General features: G+C 41.4%; 1 protein-coding gene across 2 annotated transcripts; it reads left to right on the forward strand.

Moving 5' to 3' along the window:
- Nucleotides 1–229: 229 nt before the first annotated feature.
- On the forward strand, nt 230–23,976 carry LOC138983873 (probable ATP-dependent RNA helicase DHX34). Of its 2 annotated transcripts, none has more exons than XM_070357211.1 (21): nt 230–1,284; nt 1,787–2,151; nt 2,588–2,995; nt 3,414–3,641; nt 3,988–4,155; nt 6,023–6,267; nt 7,635–7,701; nt 8,065–8,172; nt 8,604–8,690; nt 8,908–8,982; nt 11,432–11,542; nt 12,401–12,559; nt 13,939–14,031; nt 14,745–14,891; nt 15,805–15,953; nt 16,625–16,738; nt 17,178–17,299; nt 18,074–18,241; nt 20,341–20,449; nt 21,360–21,517; nt 23,177–23,306. In XM_070357211.1, exons 1-21 carry the CDS (start codon nt 264–266, stop codon nt 23,179–23,181), a joined length of 4,107 nt encoding a protein of 1,368 aa, XP_070213312.1. In that variant the 5' UTR covers nt 230–263; the 3' UTR covers nt 23,182–23,306. The 2 variants fall into 2 exon arrangements, with proteins under 2 accessions (XP_070213312.1, XP_070213307.1); XM_070357206.1 differs by having other exon boundaries at nt 232–1,284; nt 23,208–23,976.
- Nucleotides 23,977–25,847: the final 1,871 nt, after the last annotated feature.

Raw genomic sequence — 25,847 nt, forward strand, 5'->3', positions numbered from 1 at the left:
ATTAGGGTTAGGATTAGGGTTAAGGTTTAGGGTTAGGTTGTTCACGACCTGATTAATCTCCCCATGTTAGCGCATGCGCATTGACCGCAATGAGAAGGATTGTTCAGGCAGAGTTTTCAGTTCGTGACACCGGGGTCGAATTGATCAATAGTTCCCATGTTAATTATAGTGATTAAATTATACTCCTAGTTGTACTTGCACTGTGTACATTTTGTTCATGTGTGTTTCATTCTTTCTGCAGGAATACCACTGAAGTGTTCACAATGTGTGATGCAACACCTGAACCCAAAAAAAGGAGACAAAAAGACCGCAGTGATGATTCTGACCAAGGTTATTCCAAATTGCACAAGCATCACAAGAAACACAAGCGCAAAAAATCCAAGCACCGCAAGCATGAAAGAAAGGATAATGTGGATCGTGCAAGTGACGCTGAAAGAGATAGCAGAAAAGATTTGACAGATACCACAAGGAAACAAGAGTGTAAACATGAACAAGAACCAGTGAAAGTGGAGAAGGATTACAAAGACATATCAGGTCATAGAACCAGAAGTCCAGCAGATTCTGATTTTGACAGATCTGAAAATGTGCTTTCTGTGAAAGATGAAAAGGTCAGTGTTGTCTTGGAGAAGCAGTCCAGTCACAGACAAGAAGCAGACCAATACAATGACACTGACAGAGACAAAGGTAATTCTTGGGACAGGAGTAAACTATCGAAGTCGGACAGAAAAAGTGACAGAGGAAGACGTGAGAGCAGACACCATGGCGATGATGATGATGGTAGTAGAGAAAAATCCCCTCGTGATAGAAAAGGTGATTGGAGAAGAGACAAGCATAAAAGTTCTTATCGTCACAAAGAAAGTAGTTCCAGCAGCAAAGATTGTGACAGGGGCAGGGACAGAAAAAGGACTGAGAACACACAAAGAACTAGTCCCAAAGGTGGCAGATCGTACCATGAGCATTCACCTCCTTCTGAAAGCATCAAAGGACCAGTAGAGGGAACTCACAGTTTCTACTCTGAAGATGAAACAGACATGAAGAGCTGCCAGTCTGAGAACAGATCACAGTCAGCAAGACGTCAAGGTGTTGATGGCAAAGTAGAAGATAGCCCGGATTATGCGTTTGACTATAGCAAGCACAAGCTCTCACTCAACAGGATTTTCTTTCGTGATCAGGACCTCATTCCCAGAGGATCCAAGGAATATGAAGATTTCTGGACATTTCTGACCAAGTACAGAGCCTACCAAAAAAAGAAAGCAGAGACTGAAGGACATGGAAAAACCAAAGGTATACATGTACGTGTTCTTCTAGTAATAGTAGTAATTATACATGTTCACAGTACAGCATCAGCTCTTCCTTTTCTTGAAAACTCTATTTTGGTGAGATGGAAGGGTACCTTTGCCTCAATCAGTCAATGAGTCAATATTGGAATGAGATCAATTGAGAAGTCTACAAAACGTTGTTTTTTTAGGTCAAAGCTGATACACCGAGGACGGTATAACAAACAATCTGCTAGAATTAAGCACAGTTTACATAAAGATAGTTTTGTCAAATAATACACAAAAATATAAGGGACAGAAAAGTTAAATATTAACAATAAGTTGAGGATTTAACTTTAGTCAAAGCATGGTCCCAACATGAATGATGGCTTAGTCGCGTGCACATCATAATTAATTGGCAGTCACAGGTGTTCTGAATCGGAAGAAATACTGTGTTAACTTAGAACTAATGAGACATAATAAATTATATATATATATATAATGTTGTTTATTAGTAGTTTGATTTTCAGGATCTGATGAAGCTGATGCAGAGGCCATGTCAGAGCCTTTAGACATTCCACAGAAGTACGACCGCCGCTACCGTATCAACCTGTGTTTGCTCACCCGTGAAGCTGAGGACTTCATCAAGAAGGGACGCTTGGTTGACTATGAGGTGGACAAGGAACTGACTCGAGAAAGAGTGAGGCAGTTCCGTGGAATTCTTCTTCACTACCTAGATTTTTGCCAGAAACAGAAGTTCCAGAAGTTGAAGAAGATCCGGCATGACCAGAAGAACTTGCCCATCTATCAGTACAAGGAAAAAATTATCTCCATGATCAAGGAGCATCAAATCGTGGTGGTGGCTGGAGATACTGGCTGTGGCAAGTCAACACAGGTAGGGTAGAGACTGTTAATAAATTTATTTAATTTTCCTTCATAAATGTATATTGTTTGCAAGTATTGCGCTTCACTTGCAGGCATTGCTTTCAAAATCAATGCTTTTGTAAAATGTAGGGTACCAGGATACTGTAAGCATTGGAATTAAAGGACCATGGATAAGTTTCCACATCACTTTTTATTTTAGCAGAGAAATTGAATGACAAATATCAGAAGTTGTGACAGGACTAGAAAACTTTTGGTTGTATTTAAATATTATAATATATGGCTTTTTAGTGTTTTTCGCATTGGTGATTGTGTTTCAGTTCACTGTATGTTGTTTGTTTTTCCATGACAGCACTGTAATTCTTTTCCTTTTCCATTGGGTAGGGAATACAAACGTTGAATGATTTCGTGCAGTTCACCTATAAAAGAATTTTCTACTTTGGTTTCAGATGCCGCAATACCTTATGGAAGCAGGATTTGAAAAGATAGCCTGCACCCAACCTCGGCGCATTGCATGCATCTCTCTGGCAAAGCGTGTGGGCCACGAAACTCTCAATGAGTACGGCTCTCAAGTTGCTTTTCAGGTGCGCTTTGAGAAAACAAAAACAGCTTCCACTAAGATCCTGTTTCTCACAGAGGGTCTGCTTCTCCGTCAGATGTCGACAGATCAGCTGCTGTCTCAGTACAGCGTGATAGTGATTGATGAGGTGCATGAGCGACACATCTTTACCGATTTTCTGCTGGGGGTGCTGAAATGTCTGCTGAAACTGCGCAGTGACCTGAAACTGGTACTGATGTCTGCCACCATCAACATCTCTCTCTTCTCCGACTACTTTGATGGAGCCCCAGTCATCAAGGTACAGTCAAACTGGTGACCTGAACAAGTTATACATGTGCATTTGATTTGTCCAGGAAACTAGTTTGATTCTCTCGTTTCTTGTCTCAGGCAAGGACCCCTTGTTGTTTATGCAAATATGAGCGTTTTCTAACCAGTCATTCAAACTGCATGCAGATTATCAAATAAAGAGAGAAAAACAAGCAAGGATAGAAAAGAATAAACAACAACCATGAACAAAGAAAGAAAAAACCCTCAATCATGATAATTTTCTTACAGCATTATAACCTGTAAAGTGTAATGATAAGTCTATGTCTAATAAACATCCTGTTGATTTCAACAGTGAGTGTACGGATTCTGTAAGAATCCCAACCCACTCTTCCAGCCTAAGCCTATCCTTTGAAATCGCAGAGAGTGACTTGGTTTCTTCTGACTGACAGGTACCGGGACGGCTCTACCCCATCGAGATGGAGTACTGCCCACTGAACAAAGACACGGAGCTGTACAGTGGGCGAACAGCCAAGACTGATCCCACCCCCTACCTCCGCATTATGAAACGCATTGATGGCCAATACCCACCAACAGAGCGTGGAGATATGCTTGTCTTCCTCAGTGGTATGACAGAGATCATGAGTGTGGTGGAAGCTGCCAGGATGTATGGACAGCAGGTGGGTACCTCTCATTTTGTTGTGGATGTAGCGGCTGGTGCTTCAGAAATAACTATTCGGGTTCAGCTCATGGTGAATATCATTGATGTGCTCTTTTTCAGTACACGAAAGTACATCAATGTCCCTTACATTTTCTTCTGTTTTAATGGTAATTTACGTACTATCTGTATCCATTGAAATGCTTTTTTTCTTAAGATTTACTGGGAGAACAAGAAAATTATCTCAAATCCCTGTGTTCTAACTCCTTTAAAAACTTGGTAGGCAGGCCTTCCTCGTGCCCTGTATAAGATGCTAACAATAAGGAGGAGATATTTGACTTACCAGCATGAACTGATGTTTTTGACAGACAAAGAGATGGATTGTGCTGCCCTTGCATAGTGCCTTGTCAGTGGAGGAACAGGAGAAGGTGTTTGACTATCCGCCTGAGGGTGTCAGGAAGTGCATTGTGTCCACCAACATCGCGGAAACCTCCGTCACCATCGATGGCGTCCGCTTTGTTGTTGACTCTGGCAAGGTATGGAGACACAGTGTACAGTGGTACCTGCGATGTGTGGCTGTTAACCCGTGATTTGTAAAAATGTAAAAATATTTTACAAATCACGTCGAACCTAAAACCGCGATTTGTAAAAATGTAAAAATGTAAAAATATCGCATTCCACAAAGTAATGCATGCCTTTTATTATTATTATTTTTCTTGTTTAGAGCCTCTACGCTGAGTGGTGGGGGTGGTTTTAGTTCCACATCCCATTTTGGTGCAATCCCATTTTGCCGCCGTCCCATTTTTTGCCCCATCCCATTTTCGCGACATTTCACAAGCCAAACGTCATTTTACTAACATGTCATAACAATAGCGCGACATCCCATGTTGACACCATATCCCATTTGGGCGCCATGCCGTTTCACCGCATTCCATTTTGCCCCCATCCCATTGTCGCGACATTTCACAAGCCAAGCGTCATTTTACTACCGTGTCATAACAATTGCGCGACATCCCATTTTGACACCATCCCATTTGGCCGCCATCCCATTTTTTATTTATTCTTCTTGCCAAGCCTCACTATACTACTATACTGCGTTATTCAACTAGGAAGACATTCTGTTTTCGCCAAATCCCAATTTTGCCACAATCCAAAATGTCGCGAAATAGGGATGGCGGCGAAATGGGATGACGGCAAAACGGCATGGCGACAAAATGGAATGTGGCGCTAGTGGTATGACACGGTGGTAAAATGACACTTGGCCTGTGAAATGTCGCGAAAATGGGATGGGGCAAAATGGGATAACGGCGAAACGGGATTGTGCCAAAATGGGATGTGGAGCTAATGGTACATGACATGGTGGTAACATGACACTTGGCCTGTAAAATGTCGCGAAAATGGGATGGGGGCGAAATGGGCTAACGGCGAAACAGGATTGCGCCAAAATGGGAAGTGGAGCTAATGGTACATGATATGGTGGTAAAATGACACTTGGCCTGAGAAATGTCGCCAAAATGGGATGGGGGCGAATTGGGATAACGGCGAAACGGGACTAATAGATCCCTTGCCTTTGGGGTAGTGCGACTCTGTCACTGCTAGCTTTCCACTGGGAGGAAGCGACCGGAATTTCCCAACGATGGGACATCCTAGTAATGAAAAAAAAAAAAAAATCTTAAAATTAACAGAGTCGCGCTACCCCAAAAGTCAAGGGATTTCGTTTTTGTACCTTGACTTTGGAGATGACAAGAAAATATCGGGCGCAAAAACGTGATTTGTAACAATTTTTACATTTTTACAAATCACGGGTTTACAGTGGCCCCTCTGATGAGGGGACACCTCCCAATAAAGGACACCTGTTGTCCCTTTGTCTTTCATCTTGACTAAATTCTTTTATACACTGTATTAACCAAAATATACCTGTTATGACAGGCCACCTGCAATGAAGGGACACTTTTGGCTGGTCCCAAGGGGTGTGTTTCACCACAAGTACCACTGTATGTTTGACGTGTATAAATTAATTTAGAGGATGGTTCATCATGATTTGACTTAGAAAAAAGTGCTTTGCATTACTTAAACACTGGAACTGTTCACAGGATCAGTGTGTGTATGATGTCCTTGATTTCTTCAAGGCAATGACAGCTGTTGTTAGGCTTGCTTATAGAGAGGTCCGTACCTCTAAAACATTGGCATAGATTATTCTCTGTATTTATATGAAAGTGGTACATTTTTTATGCACTGTACAGTTGGTTTTAAAATGTTTAATTTTTTTTATGATGGGAGAGCCTTTCTTGTATTTAAGAAATTCTATTTGTGGAAACTTATCGAGGTCTGAAGAACAGCTCATATTTATTTTACAACTGACAGCTTGTATGAATAGTACATTTTTGCGGGGTTTTTTTTCAGGTGAAGGAGATGAGTTTTGACCCCAAGTACAAGATGCAGCGTCTCAAAGAGTTCTGGGTCAGTCGAGCCAGTTCTGAGCAGCGTAAAGGTCGTGCTGGTCGCACAGGGCCAGGAGTCTGCTTTCGACTATACGCAGAGTCTGACTATGATGAGTTCCAGGCATACACAACGCCAGAGATCCAGAGAGTGCCGCTGGACTCCCTAGTTCTACAGCTCATCTCCATGGGGCTGCCTAATTGTCGCAAGTAAGATATGTCTTTTTTTGCAATTTGTGAAAAAAATGGACTTAAAAAAGTAGAGAGAATCAGTATAACTGTGGGAAAATTCAAGTCTCAGCTTGGATTATTTTGCTGAAATGGATTTGAAAGTTTGAATTTTTTTCTCTGACATCCTTGTCATTGTGCAAGAGTTTGGCAATTCTCCTGCCTAAGGCACAGTTTTCTGTGATTTGGAGTAAGTTTTGGCATTTCGGCAACTGCCGATGCTAAATATCATCCCTGAATGTGAGGTTCAATGGAATGATCCTTTTAGAAGCTTGCCTCTCAGTTAGCCTGTATTTATTGTTTGGAAACACCCGTCACTTATGATGACTGTGGTGCTTTGAGTAAAAGCTTCCCTTCAATACTTAAGCATTGGCACACTGACCGAACATTGATAAACTGTCTTGCTATGATCAGAACAGTCGCAGCAACAAATTAGGATAGGTCAGTTACCTGAATATTACAGCATGTTTATTGATTGATACATTGATTTATTTATAAATATTCGCACATTTATTTGTACATGTTTATTAATGTATTTTTGAGTCACTTGAGAAAAAGTGACTCTATGTAATCAGTCAGTGTTAGTCTGTCCGGCCGGCCGGCCGGCCGGCCGGCCGGCCGTCCGTAGACACCACCTTAACGTTGGACTTTTCTCGGAAACTATCAAAGCGATCCGGCTCATATTTTGTTTAGTCGTGACATCCAATGACCTCTACACTTTAACGATGGTTTCGTTGACCTTTGACCTTTTTCAAGGTCACAGGTCAGCGTCAAAGGAAAAATTAGACATTTTATATCTTTGACAAAGTTCATCGGATGTGATTGAAACTTTGTAGGATTATTCTTTACATCAAAGTATTTACATCTGTAGCCTTTTACGAACGTTATCAGAAAAACAAGGGAGATAACTAGCCTTTTCTGTTCGGCAACACACAACTTAATGTTGGGCTTTTCTCGGAAACTATAAAAGTGACCGGGCTCAAATTTTATGTGAACGTGACTCCCAGTGACCTCTACACTTTGACGTCTGCTTTGGTGACCTTTGACCTTTTTCAAGGTCACAGGTATGTCTTGAAGGAAAAAAATTGAAATATCATATCTCTGAAACTATTCATCGGATTTGATTCAAACTTTATAGGATTATTCTTTACATCAAATTATTTACATCTGTATTGTGTTGTGAATAGCAATTTCTTCCTGTCCATCTGATGCCTCATATAATATTCAGAACTGCGAAAGTGACTCGATCGAGCGTTTGCTCTTCTTGTTATTATATTGGGTTAAGTCCATTGAAAATGTCAAGTCTGGAACATTGTACACTTTGACTACTAATGGTCTTTTCCTTACAGATTTCCTTTCATTGAACCACCAGACATGTCAGCCATTGAAAACTCTGTCCGCTTTCTGAAGGAACAAGTGAGTATGATGATCAGTTTTTGTATGTGTAACTGTAAGCTTAAGGGAGCAGATTAGTGTTGCTTTGATTTTCAGATAAAGTTTTTTTCTCGTGCCATGAAGCTTCAGTTTTATGTAAAGTAGATTTTTGCTTTCTTGTTTCTTTGAGGCTTTTTGAAAGAACAAATGTTTATGATGATCATGTCTTAATATGTGTAAGGTTAATGGAGCAGATTAGTGTTGCTTTGATTTTCAGATATTATTTTTGTTCATGTCATGAAGCTTCAGATTTGTGCTTTCTTGTTTCAGCCTTTGCAGAGTGTGTGTACAATTGATGCTATCCAGAAAATATCAGCCTTTTTTAAATTTTGTTTTGCTATTTAGGGTGCCTTGGAAGCAGATGAGACGCTGACTCCCATCGGACAGATGCTAGGCATGCTTCCAGTGGATGTTGTTATCGGCAAAATGCTCATCATGGGATCCATTTTTCATGTTGGTATTCCCTTTTCGTGCTTTTTAAGATTCCTGTTTTGGGTCTGCAACCGCAAGGAGGTTATCATGTATCTTTTTATTATTATTATACATGTAGTTAAAATGTTATATTTTGAGAAGAATTCTTGTAAGGCTGAAATATATGTACTTTTGAAAACAATGACATAATGATCATAGTATCTGCATAATTTGTTGTTGTTGTTGTTGATGAGTTTTGTTTGAGTATTCATGTAACTGTTTAACTTAAGTGAGTCAGATCAAATTTGAGACTGAACTTCTTTTTGTCGTTTATTCCTCCTGGAATTATGAACCGCCTGAACTGATGTCAAGATACATAATTAAAAAAAAAGACTGTGAATGAAGAAGATATGAACCAAATTTCTCACTGTATCACTAATTTTCTAAGTGATCTGCGACTTTTTTATTTTCAGATGATTGATCCAGTGATGTCAATTGCAGCAGCCTTGAGCGTTCAGTCTCCCTTCACTGGCAAAGCTCACATTGATCATGATGCTATTGTGAGTGATTTGACCAGTTTCAACAGTTTAAAAATAAGTTTTGTACGCTGTGACATCAGTTTCTGAATATATTTTTCATGACTTAGCTTGTTTTTATTTATTGATTGTTTTCTGACTTGTTTTTTGTTTTCAAATCGATGATCTTGATTATCATTTGGGGTGTATATTGATAAATGTGTAACTAAACTTGAAACAAATTAAATCTGGTTTTTTTCAGGCAGCACGCAAATCACTGGAGTCTGAGCATGGAGACCCCTTGACATTACTCAATGCCTTTGATGAATGGATCCAGGTCAGTTATTATGGTTTAAATTGCTCATACAGACCTGTTTACCCTTACGATTTTGGCGTAATTTATTACGATTTTCTGCAAAAAATACGCCATTCCGCTATCCGTGTCAAGACTACGATTTTCATAAATAAAAAAAATGTAAAAAAAAATAATTTTTTTGTTATTTTTTTTATTTTTTTTTATCAATTCACATGTTTGGCATTGTTTTTTTCAATGGCAAAATGGGGTGAAAAAGCACAGGACTGACCAGAGATCTGTCTGATGAGACGCTGGAGAGCCTTATTCTAGTGGTGAAGTCTCGCCCTCACTCATTCGGCAAGCGCAAGTACAGTAGAGAAGCGCTTGACACACTGAAAAAGGCCTACTACGAGCAAAAGAAAAAGAATCAGTGATGCATGTGCTTTTGATGTGATCTTCTTTGAAATTATGATGACCACAAAAACTGACTGATGTGTTTTGTTTGTGAATGATGGATATATGTGCATGATTGCGTTTCGCAGACACAGTTGTCATGTGCGTTGTAATTGGCGACGAATGCTGGATGATTACTATTTTTGTGCCAGGATTACTATTTTTGGGGCTGAGCATTACTCCAAAACACTTATGGGGGTAAACAGGTCTGCTCATAATTATTGAAGTCTGAACAAGGAGACCCCTTGATATTACTCAATGCCTTTGATCACTGGATCCAGGTCAGCTATCATGGTTTACATTGTGCATAGTTATTGAAGTCTGAACAAGGACACCCGTGATATTACTCAATGCCTTTGATCACTGGATCCAGGTCAGTTATCATTGTTTAAATTGTGCATAATTATTGAAGTCTGAACAAGGACACCCCTTGATATTACTCAATGCCTTTGATGAATGGATTCAGGTCAGTAATCATGTTTACAATGTGTGTAATTTTGTTCATGTGTTTTGCCACCATCTTGGGTACTTTCATTCCTCTTATGACTGGATCCAGGTCAGTTATCATGGTTTAAATTGCGCATAATTATTGAAGTCTGAACAAGGACACCCGTGATATTATTCAATGCTTTTGATGAATGGATCCGGGTCAGTTATCATGGTTTGCATTGTGCATAATTATTGAAGTCTGAACAAGGACACCCGTGATATTACTCAATGCTTTTGATGAATGGATCCGGGTCAGCTATCATGGTTTACATTGTGCATAATTATTGAAGTCTGAACAAGGACACCCGTGATATTACTCAATGCTTTTGATGAATGGACCCGGGTCAGCTATCATGGTTTACATTGTGCATAATTATTGAAGTCTGAACAAGGATACCCGTGATATTACTCAATGCTTTTGATGAATGGACCCGGGTCAGCTATCATGGTTTACATTGTGCATAATTATTGAAGTCTGAACAAGGATACCCGTGATATTACTCAATGCTTTTGATGAATGGATCCGGGTCAGCTATCATGGTTTACATTGTGTGTAATTGTAAGGATAAGGACATGATTTTATATAGTCCTGTTACCCTTATAGAAATGTGGGCTGCTTTCTCACCGTTTAAAGCGAACTGCCTGACAGTATAGTGTTGGCATTTTTCCTTTTTGTTTGCCCTGCATGCATGTATACCTTTTGTGTATGCGTTTCACCACCATCTTGGGTACTTAGTGGTACAATGTTGCCCCCTGCGGGTTAGGGGGAAGAATTTACCCGATGCTCCCTATCATGTCGTAAGAGGCGACTAACGGATTCTGTTTCTCCTTTTACCATTGTTAAGTGTTTCTTGTATAGAATATAGTCAATGTTTGTAAAGATTTTAGTCAAGCAGTATGTAAGAAATGTTAAGTCCTTTGTACTGGAAACTTGCATTCTCCCAGTAAGGTCATATATTGTACTATGTTGCAAGCCCTTGGAGCAATTTTTTGATTAGTGCTTTTGTGAACAAGAAACAATTAACAAGTGGCTCTATCCCATCTTCCCCCCTTTCCCCGTCGCGATATAACCTTCGTGGTTGAAAACGACACCAAATAAAGAAAGAAAGAAAGAAAGGTACAATGTTACTTTTAAAAATGGAATTCTTTTGCTGTGTATTGATGGCTATAAACTCTTTACTAAGAAGAGCCGTAGAAAGTATTAAAAAATGTTGAAGAGAAGCACAGACTTTGATAGAAAAATCTAAACTAGTTCGTCAGTTTTTCTGGGAGATGTTTTTTTGGATGTATTAATGATTTATGTAGCTTTCACAATATGCTGTTGTAAGACCACAGTTTGCTATGGCAAAGTACTGATTTATATATTAAGCCACGGATTGCCTGATGCACATTCAAACTAAGTAGCCGAAACATTGTTCTCACCTTCACAGAGCAGTGTTAAGTGTAAATTATTGGAAGAGATCCTTTATTCTTTGGTCTGTTTTTCTTTCAGATGAAAGGTGAGGGTTTGGAGGGATGTACTATATTTTGTGGTGTGTTGCTCTTTCAGGTGAAAGCTGAAGGTCGTGGGACCAAGAAGTGGTGCAAAAAACGCTGTCTTGAGGAGCAGAGGTTCTATGAGATGACAAAACTGAAACGTCAGTTCAGAGACTTGCTCAAGGCAAGTATAGAATTGGACAGGTTAATAGCACAAAGACAGCAGCCACTGTGAAATACTCATCAAGTATAGTCAGGTTATTTTTGTTGAACAAAAGAAAACAAGGATTCTTGTTGTTGTGTTCTCTGAGACTGAGAGACGAAGGAAATGCCATATGTGTCAAAGAGCTACAACCTTAGATTAGGGGGAGCGTGTGAGAGATGCTGACTCAGAAGGGTAGTGTTTCTCATTCTGGCCTGTCTGGTTCATTGTCTTGGACCTGGCTTTTACCGCTCCTGATAGATATCTTTCATTGGACAGCTCTAAAATATTCAGTCCATGTCTGCTTGTAGGGAACAGACACCAAGCAATGGTCACTAGCTGTCTCAGTTTGAATACTGTAGTTCAGAAACGGATGCAAAGGGGAAAAACATTTTGAACATTCCTTTGCCTCAGCACCAACAGCTAGCTTCCTAACTTTCTGACATAGCTCAAATGGTTTGATATCTGAAATGCAGAGAGAACCCTAGAATTATTGACAGTCAGTTTTTTGTGTGTGCCAGGTATCGTAATTTATATATCTTCTTCTTGTCGTTCGCCAAGTAATTTATATATAATACCAGTACATGCACAGCCTGGTGACCTTACAAGTAAGTTTCCACTGCTGTTATGACTAATGACGTAGGCAAACTTTATACTCGAAATTCTTTGTCATTTCTTCAGAAGACGTACATAAAAGGTGACATGAATTTTATGCTATGCCACTATTGATATTGTATTAATGTCTTCTTGGCCATTTAATCCCTTTTGGTGTCAGAAATTTCACTTGGACAAGAGGGTCAAAAAGAGAGCTTGGTTTATTCAGTTGTTGTATTTCAACAGGACCATCACCTGCTTGATGACGGAGCTGGTGACCAGCGTCCAGCATTCACCAGCGAGGAGCGCCGGCAGCGACACGGAGAAAGGAAGCGACTAGGCCAGCTCAAGAGAGACCAGCAGCAAGAACGAAAGCGTCGCAAAGTGCTGAAGGTAGAAGATGAGGTACGTGAATGAAAATAAATCCCCGATAACTCGTATAATTATTATTCATTTTGTATATGATCTTGTATTTTCCTGTGACTTGTTAATGTACTGTGTGTTTGTTTTCAGCAAAACCAGAGCTGAAATTGAAAAATTGGTATTGCTGAAGGAATGACAACACTTGTTATATGAAGTCTTATATCGCGTGTGTATCTCCAGACTCGGACTCAAGGCGCAGGGATCTATTTATGCCATGTGAGATGGAATTTTTTTACACAATACATCACGCATTCACATCGACCAGCAGATCACAGCCATTTCGGCGCATATCCTACTTTTCACGGCCTATCATTCCAAGTCACACGGGTATTTTGGTGGACATTTGTTATCTATGCCTTTACAATTTTGCCAGGAAAGACCCTTTTGTCAATCGTGGGATCTTTAACGTGCACACCCCAATGTAGTGTACACGAAGGGACCTCGGTTTTTCCTCTCATCCGAAAGACTAGCACTTGAACCCACCACCTAGGTTAGGAAAGGGGGGAGAAAATTGCTAACGCCCTGACCCAGGGTCGAACTCGCAACCTCTTGCTTCCGAGCGCAAGTGCGTTACCACTCGGCCACACTTGTGTAATTGCAGATCTCACAAGAGAGTCTGGTAGCTAGTTTATTGTGTAGAACACTGGACTTGTGATCCTCAGGCCACAGGTTGAAAGCCGGGCTGGGATGGACACATGTCTTCTTCTTCTTCTTCGTCTTCTTCGTCGTTCATGGGCTTAGACTCCCACGTTCACTCATGGTTTTAGCCCGAGTGGATTTTTACGTGTATGACCGTTTTTACCCCGCCATTCAGGAAGCATATGCCGATTTCGGGGGAGGCATGCTAGATATTTTCGTGTTTCTATAACCCACCGAACTCTGACATGGATTACAGGATCTTTTCCGTGCGCACTTGGTCTTGTGCTTGCGTGTACACACGAAGGGGGTTAAGTCACTAGCAGGTCTGCACATAAGTTGACCTGGGAGATCGGAAAAATCTCCACTCTTAACCCACCAGGCGGCAGCGACCGGGATTCGAACTCACGACCTCCCGATTAGGAGGCCGACGTCTTACCACTGCGCCACTTCGCTTGTCTATGTCATCTTTATGTGATGACTCAGAGACGATATGCATGTCCCACCCTTGTGTCACCGCCTTGGCATGTAAAAGACCTTGGTTCTCGTGGCAGAAGTGCAGGTGGCTGATTACACCTAAACAGGCACACAGCTGGGTGGCATGACTCTTGTTGTGGCTAGCTCTCCACTGGGAGGAAGCGACCCGAATTTCCCAGCAGTGGGATAATAATAAAAGGAATGAAAATGAAAAACGACACAAGTACAAACAAGCTTTGATTTTGCAGGACTTTGCAATGAGCGATCATGAGGAGGATGAGCAGGGGGAAGACATCAAGGACCTGGAGTTCCGTCTGACTCATGACCTCAGTCAACTGCAGGTAAAACTTGATATTTCAACATGAAGATATTGTGATAATTCGCTATGGGGGGGCCCGGTAGCTCAGTTGGTAGAGCATTGAACTTGTGAACCGAGGGTCACGGGTTCGAATCCGGGCTGGGGCAGACATGGGTTAACTTTATGCGCAGACTCAGAGATGGTATCCATGTTCCATCCCCGTGTCACCACTGAGGAAGCGACCCAAATTATCAAGCGATGAGAAACTAAAGGGATAACAGAAATGAAAGTGAGAGATAGAATCTGTGCTCCTACATGACTTACATTTAGAGGGAAGAGAAAGTGGTAGCTGGCTTTGAGTGAGAGTTAAAATCTGTTTTCTCACACATCTGCGTTCATTTAAATGTACCTGTGTGTTTGGGGAGGAGGGGGATGTTGACAGATGGGACACAGTGCAGGCTGATTTTGTCGTGGATTGAAGAAAAAATGTCCCCCTATTTTTCCTTTTTGTTTTTTTAACTTTCACAGGTAGGTAGAGTCATTCATTGTTGTTGCTTTTGGGTGGATGGGGTGGGTGGATGGTAAGAATAACATGGTAGTTTTGTTCTTGTGACAATTTCTTTGTGTGTTTGTTTTAAGAATATGCAACAGTACAATATTTTCATGAAATCCTCTTTGCAAAGATATTGACGTGAAGATTGCTTGCCTTGTATAATCAGACTCCTGTTCATTAACACATTTATGTATTTCAAACAGGAGCGTTCAAATCGCAGTCGCAGTTTCACCTTGCGAGACATCAACTTGCTGAAAGTCATTCTCTGCAGCGGAATCTTCCCCCAGGTGGCTCTAGCAGATGACTGCAACTCTTTCAAAGGCACCTCAGAGCAAGCCTTTCATACCAAGGTTGGCACCATTCTTTTTTCTTCTTCTTTATTTTATAGAGGTGTTAAAAGAATTAATTGTATCAAATGTTTGGAATATTTATTTAAATAACAGTGGTATCTGCAATGGAAGGACACCTGTAGGACCATCACAAGTGTCCACCATGCAGGTGGACAGTCACGACAGGAATGTTTTGGTCAAGATCATAGACAAAGGGACAACGGAAGATGTCCTGTATTGGGTCAGGTGTGTTCTCAACAGCAGGGCCTCACATTGCAGGTTATTCTGTACACCCTTTTTGAAAGAAATATAATTCAAAACTTGCATGATGTCTGCAAAAATAATGTGAAAATTGAGGCGTCCGTTCTGCTGTAAGGTTTAGTGTGGTTGCACAACTCAATCAATCAATCAATATGAGGCTTATATCGCGCGTATTCCGTGGGTACAGTTCTAAGCGCAGGGATTTAAAAAAAAAAATTGTATGCAATTTATATCGCGCACATATTCAAGGCGCAGGGATTTATTTATGCCGTGTGAGATGGAATTTGTGTTCTTTTCTATTTGAATATGCACTTGCATTTCCCCGACCCACCTCACTGGCGATAATATCCAGTCCAACAAACAGTAGTCCAACAGTAGATGTTCTTTCATTGCTGAAATCCAACATTCTTGTGTCCGCTGTTTCTTTGGAGGGTGTGATGGGGGAGAGGGAACAAAACAGATTCAAGCCATTGAAGGTAAGATAAGAGGACACCTTCGAAGGAAGGACAGCTTCTGTTGTTCCTTTGTCTATTATCTTGACCAAAATATATCTTTCAGGACAGGCAACCTGCAACATAGGGACAGTTTTGGGATTAATTGTCCTAAAGATGTCCTTTCACCACAGCTTCCACTTTACTTCAGCAGCTACAAAGAACACAATGAAATATTTCAGAACAAACCCTTCATCCTCCTCCACCCCACCAGCATCTTTGCGTACCAGCCTGATTTGCTGAAGCCATCGGCGGAGGTTCCTGAGAAACACTCCGGCCCCACTGAGCTCAGAGGGCGTCTGAGTACACGCCATGAGCTGCTTGCCTATGGGTAAATAACAGTACAGTGGAACCCCCTTTTAAGACCCCCCAATTTAAGACTTCCTCCCTTTTAAGACCTTGTTTTCTTGGACCTTTTGTTCATAACTTCTGTAAATGAACCCCCATTTTAAGACTCCCTCCTTTTTAAGACCTGATTTTCTTAGATTTTTGGAGGTCATAAAGGGGGGGGGGGGGGTTCCACTGTAACAATAACATCAACTTTATTGTCTATCAAAATGAGTAAAATCGCCTTTGACGCATCTCTACACCTCTCTGTTAACCATGTTTAAACATACATACATTTTAAAATAAAAATTCCAGCAGGCATGTCCAATTCTATTGAGTAATAATAAATCATGTGTTTTCAGTATTTAAGTGTTGCTTCACAAAAACAGATGACTGTAAAAAATCTCTCACCTGCGGTAGGACCATTAGGTGCAATGGGGTACATTTAATATACAGCCGAACCTATCTATAGCGACCACCCGAGAGATGAACCAAAAGCGGTCGTTGTAGACAGGTGGTTGCGATGGAAAGGTGAATACTATAGAAGAAAAACTTCTGGCATCTTTCGGAGCGGTCATTTGGGGCAGGTGGTCGCTTTCAAAAGGTGGTTGCAAGAGCAGGTTGAACAAACACGTCAGCTTGACCACTTTAATGTCTTCAAGATTGTGTTGACAGATCCTTATTGGAGACCAACAACAAGCCGTACCTGGTCAACTGTATGCGTGTTCCTGCATTGCAGACCTTGACTCTTTTCACAAACTCCATTGACACAAATTCAGACTGCACAAGGTATGGGAAAATAGACACACGCTTTATGGTTTTAACTTATATCTGGATGATTTTCAAAAGAATAGTAAAAAATGAAAACCGTTTATTATATGCTGTCTGGACATCTGGAGAGGTTTTTTTTAAATGTTTGCAAATTTAGGGGGCCTTTTAGCGTTAGTCGTTGACCTTTCAACTCCATCCGTTCTACTTCTAGATTTCTACCGGTATTTTGCATTAAAGTGTCCCACCAGCCCCCCAAATCCTTTTCCATCTGCTTATATCTTTTGAGCCAGTGTACCTATATATATACATGCTATTTTTGTTTTAGATGAAGGCTAAAAAGCCACTCTTTCATATGACATGTAAATCAAGTGATGGCAGGGCTGAGATATGCTGCTGCTAGATTTTTAAGTCAGAGCTACAAGGGTTAAAGGATGGGATATTATGGACTCTGTTGCAGATTGGTGTGTGACGGATGGCTGGAGGTTCGATTCCCAGATGCAGAATCAGCAGAGCAGGTTTTGTCAGCTATCATCAGTCTCAGGTCTACCTGGCTACACCTGCTGCAACTCAGACTAGAAGGTATGACAGGTCATCAGCATGAAATATTATTGTTACAGGCATTGGGTCAGGGGTGTTTGTGGCTATGCCAGAAGCCAGAATTCCACCTTTTTGATAGGTGTTCTGGCAGCAGTGTGCCATCAAAAAGTACAGGTCAAAAGCAAGAGTCCAGGAAAGTTCAGAAAGGCAGAGATTTTGAACCCTGCATGCACCCATGTGGGGTATACAGTGAACTTTTGTTCTCAGTACGCTCATCTCATGTCCTTGTATGCTAGACTGACATCAGCTGACACCTTTTGCAGATGTGTCACCCCTTGTCTTTGGAAAATATGCACACCAGAGCTCATAATTCACTGCCGCCATGATAGCTTACCTGTACTGATTACTGGCCACATGTGCTATGCCCAGATCATTGTAACGTCTTCAAGTGGTTTTGCCTCACTACACATTGCCACTGATCAGTGCAGGCAAGCGGTCTAGGCAAGAGTAAAATAGTGAACTCCAGTGTGCATGGTTTTGATAAGAAAGGTCGCCATGTGGAGCATAACCTGCGCTACATGCCCTTGGGGTTATTTTTGTGTAGGTAAGTTTTTGTTTGGCTTGTTTTTAAAATAAGGATGAGGACCACCAGACAAGCCTTGGAGCACGTCACTTGTGTATGCAGAATGCATTTTTCTGTTAACAGATTTGAAAGCATGGAAGAGGATGCAGACGCACGCCCTTGATCAAATTAACTTTGATTGCACAGGTTTCTGAGCTGATTCGATGACATTTTCTGTTTGGCTTGTTGTGTAGACACGTTTCAAGGCATGAACGAGGATCGTGAGACAAGCCCTCGAGCGCGGCAACTGGAGCGACTCCTGTCACAGAAACTGGCAGAGTTTTTGGACAGCAAGGTTCCTTACGCTTTGCGACGAATAATGGCTGCTGAGATGCAGCACCTCTATGTGCGCCCTGGATCTAGTGAGTATGAAATACAAAAATAACATTTCCTGGCTGAGTGGAGAATGAGGGAGAAAGTAATAGTTAATAAGCAGACAATAGTGTTTGGTTTTGTGTATAATGAGTTCGGTGGGTTATAGAAACACGAACATACCAAGCATGCATCCCCCAAAAGCGGCGTATGGCTGCCTAAATGGCGGGGTAAAAACAGTTATACACATACAGCAGTCCCTCTCATGAACGGACACCCTTGGGCCATAGCAAAACTGTCCGTACATTGCAGGTGTCCGGTCACGGCAGGGGTGACCACACCACCCCCTCCCCCATACACTCACACAGACGGAGACACACAAACAACAGGATTGAGTCTATGCTAATCACTTCTTGTGGCTACTAAACAATAATAAACTCCTAATACTTCTTTAAACGTTCTGTAAAAATGATTTGTATGAAAAGTGTTGAAAGGAAGAGATAAAATAAATCCTCAAGGCAGTGAACACACTCACCATGCACTGACATACGAAAGCAGCCACACAAACACAGCACAGAGGAGCGTGTGCAGATGCTTTGCAAGAATAAGCTTGAAAACCAGTTTGAATAAATAGCAGCAGATAGAGCTGCATGTCATAATCATGTACTTTATTTTCTTCTTGTCTGGCTTTATTGACCGCATGCCGATCATGTGGCATGGCAGTGACTTTTCACTCTTTAGTCGGAAATACACTGTACATAACACAGCTCCCACTCTCCCTCACTAATGCCTACCCCAAGCCGTGACAACTGATGCTTGGAAAATGTGTGGAAGAGTACACCTCTCTATTTCTCTCCAATGCTCTTCCTGCTGACATGCAGTGACACCGGACACCCCACAGAGTTTAGCCAGCTACCCCTCCACCCCCCCCATCCCTCTCTCTCACTCCCTCCAGCCATGTACTGTCTGGGGCTGTGGCCAGAGAGGCCAGCTGCACTGTTCACTCAGAGCAAAACCAGTTGACTGTCGTAACTTTTGACAAAGCAAGACAACTGAAGGGTTCACAGATTAGGCAACCGACTCACTGGTCAAGGCTGAGGGGAAACAAGAGTATCTTGTCAATGAAAGAGGTTACACACAGATCGACACACGATGCTGAGAACTGTGGCCGGTTTTTCATTCTCTTTCGCTCAGGACCTTCATCGACTGTGGTTTCTGTTGTTTACGTCCAACAGACAAGAATAAAGAGCACAGTGCAGTTTCATGTTGGCATCTTCGCATGTACTCCACTCCTGACCAAAACTACCCTCCCCTCGATCCTGATGGGTACACGTGCACTCAAGTTATCAGTGACTGTCATCACACCATTGCGGCTGTGATCTTTGTACCAAGAGCCGGAGTGCTCTGTTATCGATTTTGTTGTGGTGAAAATTTGACGATGGTCTGTCCGTACATTGGAGGTATGACCTGCTGTTGGGACCGAAAATGAGTGTCCGCGTCCACGTTTTGCAGGTGTCCGTTTAAGGGGGGGCAAATATAGAAGGAAAACACTCCGTGCCGAGCAAATGTGTCCGTACATGTCAGGTGTCCGCTCACGCCGGGGGCCGTACATTGCAGGGACCGCTGTAAAAACAGTGGGAATTTCAGCCCATGAACGAAGAAGAGCAGACAATAGTGTTTGGTTTTGTGTATGCGTAAGTTAGGGGGGGGGGGGGGGGGGGGGGGGGAGGGAGGGGACGGTTCAAGTAAGTGACTGTGATCAGGTAGGGGTTGGAGATTGTAGGAAGTGATTTTCAAGTTTGTGTGCAATATTTTCTTTGCTTATGAACAACATTATGTTCTTCTTCGATCATTCCATTTTTTTTTTAATCATTCTCAAATACACATTTGGATACATTTGGTCATTTTCTGGCCTTCTTTTATGATAACAGTTCAACAGTCAACTTTTTGTTTTCTGTCTTGTTGCTTTTTAATATTTTGGTTGCATTGTTAATCCTGCTGTTTGCATCTCTAACAATTTGCATCACATTTGTGCACTGTCTCTCTCATCCAACTAAGTTCTGTAATATGATGACAGCATTTGAAGGAGAGTTGTAAGTATGTTGTCACCCAAACCGGTATCTAAGAGAGCTCTTTCTTTTGTCCACAGAAGCCATGCTGTCAGGTGGGATGAAGATGTTTATGAAAGAGGGAGACGAGGTGAAGGAAGATCCCGTCAAAGGCGGCATTCAGGTCAACGCCTACCTGACATACAACTGGTCAGTATACAGGACACAACATCAGTACAGCAGTACCTGCGATGTGTGGACCCTGCCATGAGAGGACACCTCCCTTAAAAGGACACCTTCTCTTGTCCCTGTTTATATTATCTCTACCAAAGTATACCTGTCATGAAAGGCCACCTGCAATGTAGGGACACTGTTGTTGGTCCCAAGGGTGACCTGTCATCGCAGGAACCACTGTAGCATGCAATACATCTAGGCGGGACTGCAGTATTTGGACTAATCTTATGCAATGAAATGAGTTGAGGATGGAAGTCGGTTTTTTCTTCTTCATTTGAATCCTTCTTGTTCTCTCAGGTGCCAAGAGACTGGTTTCGCATAACTCATTTAGTGTTCTTGTCGATATTTAGAGTGAATGCTTCTCTTTGTTTCTTAGATCATTTCATTATCTAGCTGTTAGTGTAGCTCATTTCGCATGTTCCTAGCCGTCTGTAGGAATGACCTGGCGTTCTGTTACACTAGTTCAGGTCAGTTCCAAACGTGTGTAGGTGACAGGTGAATTTGCTCTGGAAAGCATGTTTTATTTTTTACTTGCTAGTATTAGTGAGCAATTGTGTTTTGTGTGTGTGTGTGTGTGTGTGTGTGTGTGTGTGTGTGTGTGTGTGTGTGTGTGTTTATCTGTCTGTACTATTTCAATTTGCAAATTCATAATGATGCTTATCACAGGTGAATTTGCTCTGCATGTTTTTTCATGACTTGCTACATTTGAGAGCACTTTTGATGTTGGTGTTGGTGTGTGTGTGTGTGTGTGTGTGTGTGTGTGTGTGTGTGTGTGTGTGTGTGTGTGGATGCATGCATGTTAGCGTGCGTGCGTGCGTGTGTGTATGTGTTTATCTGTCTGTACTATTTGAATTTGCAAATTGACACTGATGTTTGTCTGTGTCAGCCTGCTGGACGAAGAGTCGGCCAGCATGTGGGGTCAGTACACGTCACACATGCAGCGTCACTGGACCTGTCCCCGATGCAGAGAGACCATGATCGCGTCAGTGTTGGAACGCCTGCAGCATGAAAACACATGTCAGCATGACGACTCACTTGCTGGGGGTAAGTTGATTTAATGCAGTGGATTTCCCCTTTTAATACATAAAATTAAGTAGAAGTGCAATGCCAAGGCACTGCATACCCCCAGCGAAGGACAAATCCGCTCTCTCTCTCTCTCTCTCTTTCTCTCTCACACACACATTCACACACACACACACACACACACACACACACACACACACACACACACACTCATTCACACACAAACATAGGCCCTACACACAAACTCACATACACATTCTCTCTCTCTCTCTCTCTCTCTCTCTCTCTCTCTCTCTCTTACACAGACAGACACACAAACACACACACGCATGCATGCACACACACACACACACATACATAACCACATTCTCTCTCTCTCTCTCTCTCTCTCTCTCAAACACACACACACACACACACAAACACACACACACACGCCCCAAGTCACACATATACACACTCACTCACACGCACTCACTCACTCTCTCACACAAACTTCATACACACAAAACACACACCCATACGCACATATAGACAGACGGACATACACAAACACATACACACACACATACACTTACGCACACGCACATACACACACCCACTCTCTCTCTCTCTCACTCTCTCTCTTACAAACAGACACACGCACGCACACACACACACACACACACACACATTTACATACGCATACACGCACGCACACACACACAGGCTCACACATACACACACACACACAGTGACTCACACAAATCTCATACACACAAAAGACACACTCATACGCACATAGACAGACGGACACACACACCTTTACAAGAAAAATAGGGTCGGTAGGTCGGGATTTTTTTTTTTCCTTTATTTTTTTTTTTCTCCCAAAAACCATATTTGTTATTTTGCCAGAAAACAAAGACTTTTTTTTCCCCCAATTTTTTTTAAAATTTTTTATTTTTTCCCAAATGCCAAAAAAAAGTCTAGGGTCGCGCGAAAAAATAGGGTCGGTCGGGATACCGTAAACAGACTATTTTATTTTTTTTGTGTGGCCTAATGATAGCGCCATGTACAATTTCTGTCACTGCTTATGTAAGTCTCCTGAGAAAACGACGAAGAGTTTTAAGAAGGAAGGTTGTCGCTGTGACTTTGTCATAACAGTGGTGGAAAATGTCTTTGTAAGGTTACCAAACCAGGCAGTGCATGTGTTGGTATGATATATATAGAGAATACTACATGGCTTGCTGTGTCGTACCAGATTTACACGAGGTTTTTTTTTTAAATATTGAACTGCGAGCGAAAGCGAGCTGTTCACTATTTGAAAAAGCAACGAGTATTTTGTTTAGTATTTTGTTTATCCTACATACTGTACTTACGTGTATTTTAGTCGGGGCAGCTAAATTGAAGACGCTTGTTTTAGAACCTCGATCTCTTCTAAAGCCTCGTGCAATCTATTACGTCAAAGCAAAGAAACGTCACTCTGAAAGTGTGGCGTGACGTGTTAGTTCTAAACATTTATCGAGGGTAATTAGCGAGCGCAATTTTTTTTCTATAATGATGTTTGTCTCGGTAACTTTGGCATCATAAGCAGTGAAAAAACAGGTCCCTGCCAGACTTGCTTGACATAACCTCATTTACATGATATACACATGTGTGATTTGAACGATTATTTCACTTAAAGTGTCTCTCTCACATATGTAGGATAAAATGACCATGTCAGCTGTCATCACAGGATCTGCAGAGATAGAGGAAGAAGAAGAAGAAGGACAAAGTCGCAATCCATTGAAGAAGAGCTACCACTGTGAAGCCTGTGGCAAGATGCTGCGACTGACTGCTACAGAGATTCTCAAGCACAAGAAACGACATGCTGGTAACAGTGCCTCTGCATCATCGTGAACCATGAATTCTTGATTCTAGCATCATGAGATGAGATGAGATGATGAGATGAGATTTGATGATGCGACGAGAGAGAGTGTTTGTGTGTGTGTGTGTGTGTGTGTGTGTGAGTGAGTGCATGTTTTGGCATGTACTAGTACACATTTTGCATCTGTGGTTTAAAATACCTTTAACAATAGCAAGAAAAAAGCTTTCATCCTTAAAGGCTGCCTTTCTGAGCTACCTGTATATTCTGTTCAAAAACAAAGTCTGGAGAGTAAATGGATGTTTATTCCATTGTGTCTGCATTGATGTATGACAGTAACCACTGTTGGTCATTTTTGTGTGATGGAATGAAGGATGTGTACCAGCTGTTTGAAGTTTTGAAGGCACTGTCTATGTTCTGCAGTTGAAATGATTTGCTGAGTAATGACGATTTTTATGTGTAAACTGAAGCTCATGTGTCATGAATTTGGCCAGCATGTACCGGTTTGCATGCCTTTGTTGGTTTATTTGACTGTAATCAAACAGTTCGGGATGATTTTGCTGGTGTTTGCAGTATACAATGTTGAAACTAGATCTGCAATGTTGAAGTAAATCAGAAATAAAACCATATTGACTGTCAAGTGTCAAAGGTTTGAATTGCAGTTTGCGTGCATCTTATTTAGGTGCATGTTGTCTGATTTTGATTGTTATGATTGTATGTCTTCTTCTTCTGCGTTCGTGGCCTGAAATTCCCACGTACACTCGGTTTTTTTGCACGAGTGGGATTTTACGTGTATGACCGTTTTTTACCCCCCGCCATTTAGGCAGCCATACGCCGTTTTCGGAGGAAGCATGCTGGGTATTTTTGTGTTTCTATAACCCACCGAACTCTGACATGGATTACAGGATCTTTTTCGTGCGCACTTGGTCTTGTGCTTGCGTGTACACACGGGGGTGTTCGGACACCGAGGAGAGTCTGCACACAAAGTTGACTCTGAGAAATAAATCTCTCGCCGAACGTGGGGACGAACTCACGCTGACAGCGGCCAACTGAATACAAATCCAGCTCGCTACCGACTGAGCTACATCCCCGCCCCATGATTGTATGTAACTTTGTATCCTTTTACTCAAACAAACGTTTACACTTACAGGCTTGCACACTGCATTTACAAAACAAGCAAAGGAGGACTTCAATATTTTTATGGTCAAGTGAGACAACTCCACTTTCAAAAACAAACAAAACCCACATCACACATTGAGTAGATCTGTTTAAAAACATGATATTTCTGACACACAAGGAGGAAACTGTGGAAAAAGAAGAGAGAACAAATTTACTCTTAATCACAGTTTCATGATTTTATGTATCACCAAACTCTGAAACTGAGTTCTGTCCTAACTTCGTAAAACTGCAGCTGCCACATGATGCATTCATTCATTATTAGTGAATCATTGAGGCCTTTCAAGACTTGCTATATAATTATATAGTAAATGTAATTAACTCATTAACTGCTTCTTTGTCTCTGTTAGCTAAAGCAGATGTATACGCTGCATATTTCCCTTGCAACGCAGTGTATTTCCTAAAATTGCCGCTACATATTGCCTAAAATACACTAAAATGATGAACAAGGTCATCTGCAAAATTACTAAAGTTCAGCCCAATGAGGGATTCACAGTCTTCGTGATAAGAAAATACTAGAGATACATTTATCAGTTTCCCCATAAGCACAGATGAATATTAGCACATTTTAAGTCTATCAAAGACAACCTCGCAAGTTTGAGTACTGCTGACAAGTTTTTGCATTTTTTCACGATTCGAAATGTGCTATTAGCAAAACAAATAACCTGGCAGTTAATATTCAATCTAAAAGCGACTTTGACGTTGCTATCGAGTCGAAGGTCATGTGAGTGATTCAAGGCGAGTAACTCTTGAACGAAATAATCATTGGATCGATTCGAACAGCAAAATCGTTATTGAACTAAGTCTTGATATGAGACAATAAAAGTAGAAATATACTATTTGGTTTATTGACTTAATTTCACTTAAAGTGTTAAATGCACAAAAAATGACTAGCTTTAATGAATGTAGTGAAGGTTGTGTCAAGTGGAGAACAGGTATCGGCAGGTTTGTGTCAAAAAAGTTTGATATTTGACTGAAAATGTCAAACAGGTTACACACCTTGTCCAGGATAGCCTAGATATTTTCCCTTGAGACACCCTTTACACATAAAAGTTAAGGGGGAAAACTGATTGTCAAAGCTCTGGTCGTAAGCCCAGAGACGTCACATGCGTTCAGCTCATTTCAAGTTCAATCAAAGGCAATCTTGTTAGTTTAAATAAATGCTGACAAGTTTCTGCATGTGTTCACTATCCAAAATGGGCCTTTGGAGCACAGGAAATACACCTGGCGTTTAATATTCCATCTGAAAACTACTTCGATGATGCTATTGAGTCAAAGGCCACGGAGTGATTGAAGGTGAGTAACTTTCGAACAAAATAATCGTCAATCAATTTT

The sequence above is a fragment of the Littorina saxatilis genome, linkage group LG1 (assembly GCF_037325665.1).
Source record: "Littorina saxatilis isolate snail1 linkage group LG1, US_GU_Lsax_2.0, whole genome shotgun sequence".
In the NCBI taxonomy this organism is placed as follows: domain Eukaryota; kingdom Metazoa; phylum Mollusca; class Gastropoda; order Littorinimorpha; family Littorinidae; genus Littorina; species Littorina saxatilis.

Bases quoted from the DNA above. Each gene is read 5' to 3' on its own strand.
- LOC138983873 (XM_070357206.1), top strand. From the start codon at position 264: ATGTGTGATGCAACACCTGAACCCAAAAAAAGGAGACAAAAAGACCGC. The intron at 3,642-3,987 runs GTGGGTACCTCT...TGTTTTTGACAG, and splicing joins CCAGGATGTATGGACAGCAG to ACAAAGAGATGGATTGTGCT. The intron at 15,954-16,624 runs GTAAATAACAGT...TTGTGTTGACAG, and splicing joins CATGAGCTGCTTGCCTATGG to ATCCTTATTGGAGACCAACA.